Below are 6378 nucleotides of genomic sequence, written 5' to 3' on the forward strand. Positions count from 1 at the left end.
CCAGCCTCTGTCCCTTCAGCGGGCAGGTTTACCTGTAGATGGGATCGTGCATGACGAGCATTTTGTTCTCGTCCCAGGCCCACTCTTTTTTCTGCAACAAAAGAAGCTGAAAATGAGTACGTCAGATGCTGCCCTTGAGATCAAGAACAGGGCAGACACAGTCCAGGGACAGACCTGGGAAGCACTGGTCACAGCTCCCCTGCAACCCTTTGCCAAAGGCCAGATCCTGCTGGGGCCGGTGTTGTCCCACACCACCCCCCAGCCCCTTCTACGCCCGCATCAGGACTGGCTCTGTCATGCTGCAGGAACACAGCTCATCCATGGCTGATCCCAGACCTCCCAGCCCACAGGGCAGACACAGTCCAGGGACAGACCTGGGAAGCACTGGTCACAGCTCCCCTGCAACCCTTTGCCAAAGGCCAGATCCTGCTGGGGCCGGTGTTGTCCCACACCACCCCCCAGCCCCTTCTACGCCCGCATCAGGACTGGCTCTGTCATGCTGCAGGAACACAGCTCATCCATGGCTGATCCCAGACCTCCCAGCCCACCAGAGCTCCTCCGAAATTCAAGAACCCTGCAGGTCCCTGCACCACGAGGGGAGGGCTCCCACTGCCACAGGGACTGGGGCTGCCTACCTTCTTCTTCTTCTTCAGAATGACCTTCACGCCATCCACTGACACGATGAGGCTCACTTTCTTCTTCTTGATGTTCTTGGCTTTAAACTCATACTGCAGGGGACAGAAGAAAACACCTGAATTAGCTTTCCTGTGCCAGGAAAAGCCCAGGGAGGGCTGAAGGGGCTCCGATGGGAAGAGGCAAGAGGGGCAAGGAAAGATTTCCCTGACCCCCGGTGCCTCCCCAAATGCAGGCACATCTCCACATCAGCCTGTGCAGCCATGCTAGGACAGGACAGGGGGGCTTTCTGCCTCACAATGCCCCCATGCCCAGGATCTGGAGGGGCACACCTCAAAGCAATACAGCCACTGGATGGGGATAACGCTTTGCTCAGCCCAGGATGCTGCTGGGAATGTTAACTGGTGTTTCAAAGGCACCTGCTCTGCCCCTATGAAGGCTGTACCTCTCTAGAGAGGGACCATCACCTCCCAGCCCTGCCAGACCTCAGGCTCTGCAGCCTGGCCGGGTTTGCCCTGTTGACTTGTGGCCATTGCTGAGCTCTGGTGAGAGAAACCTCATTTTGAGTGGGGTTTTTAGGACCTCGGTATAACACTGAACATGATTGCTGAGACTCTGTGAACCTCTCCAGGGGAGATGCGATAATGCAATTACCCACTTCAATTAGAAGTCACTGGACAGGAAAAATACCCAACAGGAACTTTTAAAGATCAGTGACTAAACACAAAGCTCTGGCCCAGCCCCTGGGAGAGAATGAGATTCCCAAGATCCAGCGACTTTTGCATTTAGAGTCTTGCAAGCGGGGAGAGGGCTGGCAGGGAACAGGCTAAGTAAGACATTTAGGCTGAGCAACCTCCTGCTGTGGGACTTCTGGAGAGTCCCATAACCAGTCTACCATGGGTGCACCCACGTCAGGGACCCAGTGTGCTGGTCCCACAGGCAGGGGTGCTGTGCACAGCCCTGGGGACAGACCCTCCGCACTTGCCCAGCAGCAGAAAAGCCCCACATCCAGCCCTGCATGCCTGAGGATGAGGAATTTAATTAATCCTCTCATTATTTCGGCAGTGTCTCTGCAGAGGGAGCACGGGGCAGGCGCCCCGATGCAAAGCTCTGCCTCTGGTCCGTGCCAAGCCTCCGTATGACATTTCCAGCATTGCATTGCGTGATGTATTAACTTTGGCAGCCAGAGCCAGCAGGCAGGAAAAGCTGCTGGCCCTGTCCTATGATCGAATGATAAAAAGACCTGAGAATACAATTCCTCAAAGCCATTTTAAAGTCATCGACGGGGATTGGAGATACAGATGACTCAGAAAACAGCTGGGGGGGAACGCAGCTCTGATCTCCTCAATGCACAGACCAGGCAAGCTGTGCAAGCCCACCTGCTCCAGGGCTGAAGCCATGGTGATGGGCTGGAGAAAGCAGAGCTCAGGCTCCCACCATGGCTACAAGCCAGCCCGAAAATCCCCAGCACATACCCACATGCTGCTTGCAGGGCTTACTCCTCATGCAGAAGGGTCCCACCACAGTCCCTCACCAGAAAGCCCACCTGGGTGGGTTTCCAAGTCTCATCTCTCACATTCCCCTTCCCCATTGTTACAAGCAGAGATGAAATTGCATCCAAGAGCCCCCTCTCTGTGCCTTGCCCAGTACCGAGATCCCCACAGTGTGGCTGGGAACTAACACTAAAGAAATAGCTTGATTTAGCCTTGAAAAGCTGAGCTCCAGCCTGGCTACCTTGGAGTAATTAACCCAGCACCTTCTGAAGCTCTGCGTGCGTTTTTTCCAGGGGCCATGGGCTGAGCTGGATGCTCTTCACAACACCCAGAGCGACTGCACAGCACCTTCCGGAGCTGCAACCTGATTTATTGGTCCTAACGATCACTGATTATAAATATCAAGTTGCATTTCTGAGCTGCTGGAGCTGTGGGGTTTCTATTCTGGGCCACCTCAAGTGCTAATTAAAGTGGGCTTGGAAGAGATAGCAACCCTGAAAAATATCTCAGGGTTAGAGAGACTATTTTTATCCCGGTTTTTGGGTGAGTAACAGCCCCAGGACAGCAGTGAAGACAGGCCAGGACATTTCAGCAAAGATGCTACCCAGCCCCGGCATATGTTACAAGGAGAGAATCAACGCAGAGCTCCTTGGAGAGGCTCCTGTGATCCCTGGCTGCAGGCAGGGGATTCTGCCCATGCTTGCCCCAAGCCTGGCAGAGGGGAGCACCATGGGGAAAGCTGGTTTCCCTCTGCCATACCAAAGCCAAAGTCCCCTTGTGCTGATGGCTCACGGCAAAACTCCAGCCAGAACTGATGGGATCAAAGAAGTTGAATTCTCAGAAGGGCTGACCAGCCAGATTTGTTAAGCCTCTGCATAAATCCAGGCCTTTATCCTGACGCTGAGGCGAGAGCCAAGCTCCTTTACAAGTCCGAGCCACGCGCTTAGAGAACTCTTGCCCCAACCAGAGCTCGTTAGCACAATCACTCCAACAACCACAGATGCTTTTTGGGATACATTACCCATGCAACAAAGTGCAGCTCTAGCCAGTAAAACACTAATGAACTTATGCCTACTGGGGCTTCAATGAAACACTAACCATAATTTAATAACAAATTAGTGAGGAAGAGGATTCAGTATAACAGCATCTCAGCCCAGCCGCCTCTCGCATGCATCCCTGGGCTGCGCGGGGCAGGAACATCGATTCCCACGGGCCAGGAGATACATGGCTGATTTTGAGGAGCTTTGAAATCTGAGTTTGGGTAAATAGGTGCAAGAAAGGAGGAAAAGCACCTGGGAGAGAAGGGCACCAGACCAAAGCAAGAGGGAGTAGGTACTGCTGCGCAGAGCCCAGCAGGGCCACCAACACCCTTCGTGTGCTGCTTCACCCCTGCTTACAGCAATCTGCTCTGCCTCCTACACAAGGCTAATTCAGCAAACCAGAGAGATGTCACCCCAAGGCTAAGGTTAAAGGAAGCATTAGGTGTGTGCAGTTCCTTCAAGCAAGATTTGAGCCAAAGAAACTGTAGAGGATGAACCCAAAACTGCACAGGGCAGAATCTGTGCTCAGACCTCCCAGTTCATGGTGCAGCAGTTCAAATCAGCAGCAGCCGCCCACCACCAGCCCCCTCGGTGCCCCCTGCACAGGGACAGCACCGCTGGCTCACAGCTGGTTGTGTATTGGCTACAGCAGGAGAAAGGCAGATCTTGCTGCGAGCCCTTGCAATGACTGATGCTCACAGTCAGCTCAAGGCACCAGGAGAGACACCTGCCCAGGTATAGCGCTCGGGGCTAGGCTGGGGACCCTGCGTGCACCCCAGCTCTCCCCAGCCCCAGAGGGGTTGCTGGCCCTGCACTAACATCTGCCCAGCATGCCTCTTTAGTAACAGGGCAATGGGAAACCTCTGCCATATAACTGATCAGGAGAGAGCTTGGAGCTATTCTTGACCACAGCTCTGTCAGCTCTGGGCATGGAGATCTGCCAAGACTGCCCACATTTGTCAACGTCCCTCCTTCAGCTGTGAAATCTCTCTCTACAACTACCTGAAAGGAGGGTGTAGAGAGGTGGGGGTCAGTCTGTTCAACCAAGGAACAAGTGACAGGACAAGAGGAAATGGGCTCAAGTTGTACCAAGGGCAGTTGAGATTGGATGTGAGGAAGAATTTCTTTGCTGAAAGGGTTCTCAGGCATTGGAAGGGGTTGCCCAGGGCAGTGGTGGAGTCCCCATCCCTGGAGGGACTGAAGAGTCGTGTAGACATAGTGCTGAGGGACATGGGTTAGTCGGGGACTTGTCAGTGTTGGGTTCATGATTGGATTCGATGATCTTAAAGGTCTTTTCCAATCTGGGCAATTCTGTGATTCTGTGAAATGGAGAGAGAAAGCTTAAGAGATGCAAAGCCTTAAGGGTTTTGGCTTTCCCTGTTGCTGGGAGGAGAGCAGAGGTGATGGTGGAGTGGGAAATGTCACTGAAGGGTCTCTGAGACCATCTGCACAGCCACAGCAACTGCTGCTGCATTCAAAACCCATGGGCACTGGCTGAACTGGAGGAGAAGAAAACCTGCATGTTTCCAGGGATGTTGGACCAATGCCAATTGCTGGCAATACACCCTGCATCCCCAAAGGCACGCTAAAATCACACCACCACTGCTTTCACTGAGCCGATACAAAACTGAGCATGTCACAAAGCAAAAGTGGGGTTTCTCAAAGCCACCAGCGTGGGACCTGCTCTGCTGCTGGGAGGGGATGGGGATGTTCCAGAGGAGCTTCGCTGTGCATTGCAAGAGGAGCAATAGGAGAGCCTCGGGATCCGGGTGCAGGGAGCTGGGCAGCAGCAATTCACCCCACGCTCTCTGGATACTGAATTCTGATTTTAGGTGATTGCTTCAGGACAATAACGACATTTATCTCCCTTGAGGGAATTCAGCTACCAATATCTCTGGTTTGGAGACTTGAATCACAGCCTGCTGTTTAATAAAGAAGGGATACAACAATAATTATCCAGCTTGGAATCAAGGAAGGAAAGAGGATTTGTGCAACTTCCCCGTGATCCCTTTTGGTTTCACACCACATAGCATTTCACTGTATCACTTATAACTAATTACACAATGGTCAGATGAGCTTTCTTGGCCTTCAACCCAGGTAGTATGTCCATTTTGGGCACGATTCTGGATCTTTAAATATCTATAATAATACTACAAGTTTGTGTTAATTCTATTAATTATTGGCTACAGCAATGTGGTAATCCCAGAAGATAGACAAGAAATTTTTGGAGCAATGCACAGAATATTGAAAGAGCAGAGAAACCTGGACTTGCACAGCTCCACTCTCAGTGTCCATCTGAAGCTCTAAGCACTCTACTAAAATTTTTAAGCAAAGATTGAAAAGGGACATTTCAGATATGCCAAAGTTTAAAAATAAAAGTATTTAAGGAAAAAAAGAAAGTGGTCTTACTAATGAAAAAGAAGTATTAGATCATTTGTAAACTCCAACCAGCTAATTAGTGAAAAAAGATTATCTCTTAATTTTACACTGCCCACAAAAAAAAAATAAATATATATATATTCATCATCTCAATTAGAAAAGAAACATCTGTTTTGTTAGAACATGAGGGCCTTACCTTTGACCCCAGGTTAGTGGGAGTCTACTCACAACATCTGTCTTGTATGCAGAGTTCGCTATTCAAATAACTTCAGATGGAAAATAATGCCAGCTGGTGTACGCATCCTTGCGCGACACATTCCTACTGGCAGAGTATTAAAGCTGCCCTTTCTAGTGAACAGAGTAACATATGCTGCTTAATAGAGAGTGTATGTAACCCTGTCAGCTTAGAGGAAATTTATGTATGAATCTGAGCGCGGTGGGTATGTGTGAAAAGCAGGGGGAAACTCAGCAGCTTTAGAAACTGCTTATTCGTCCCTGTCACACTGTTCCTACATGGCAAAAGTGTAAGAAAACTTGTAACCACGCACGGCATGCTAGGTTAGCTAGAGCAGGGAGATGATGTCTTCCTAGATTCCTCATCCCCCCCCCATCCACAAGCATCTGAAAAAGATTAACCGGAATAAAAATGCCCTCATTTAATTCCTGCCCATCTAAAGCGCAGCAGGTACAGATTTACATCTGCCCACTAGCACTCTCCAGTAAGGGAAGGTACTGGGAATGCTATACGGTCAGATTGTGCTAGCAGAATACAAATAAACAGGAAATTTTTTAAAGGAAGTTCCCCTAAATGATGTCCCCTTCCATCCTCTCCC

At 50.5% G+C, this 6378-nt stretch overlaps 1 protein-coding gene across 1 annotated transcript in view; it reads right to left on the reverse strand.

Moving 5' to 3' along the window:
* NOS1AP (nitric oxide synthase 1 adaptor protein) overlaps positions 1-6378 on the reverse strand; it is a gene marked incomplete at both ends in the record, with an annotated part of 25505 nt that overhangs the window by 3130 nt on the left and 15997 nt on the right. Inside the window, 2 exons of the mRNA XM_010168468.1 lie at positions 33-106; positions 636-728. Coding sequence (XP_010166770.1) covers positions 33-106; positions 636-728 — 167 coding nt within the window. The remainder of the gene's footprint in view (positions 1-32; positions 107-635; positions 729-6378) is intronic.

Source organism: Antrostomus carolinensis, unplaced genomic scaffold (assembly GCF_000700745.2).
Source record: "Antrostomus carolinensis isolate BGI_N321 unplaced genomic scaffold, ASM70074v2 scaffold12045, whole genome shotgun sequence".
NCBI classification, from domain to species: domain Eukaryota; kingdom Metazoa; phylum Chordata; class Aves; order Caprimulgiformes; family Caprimulgidae; genus Antrostomus; species Antrostomus carolinensis.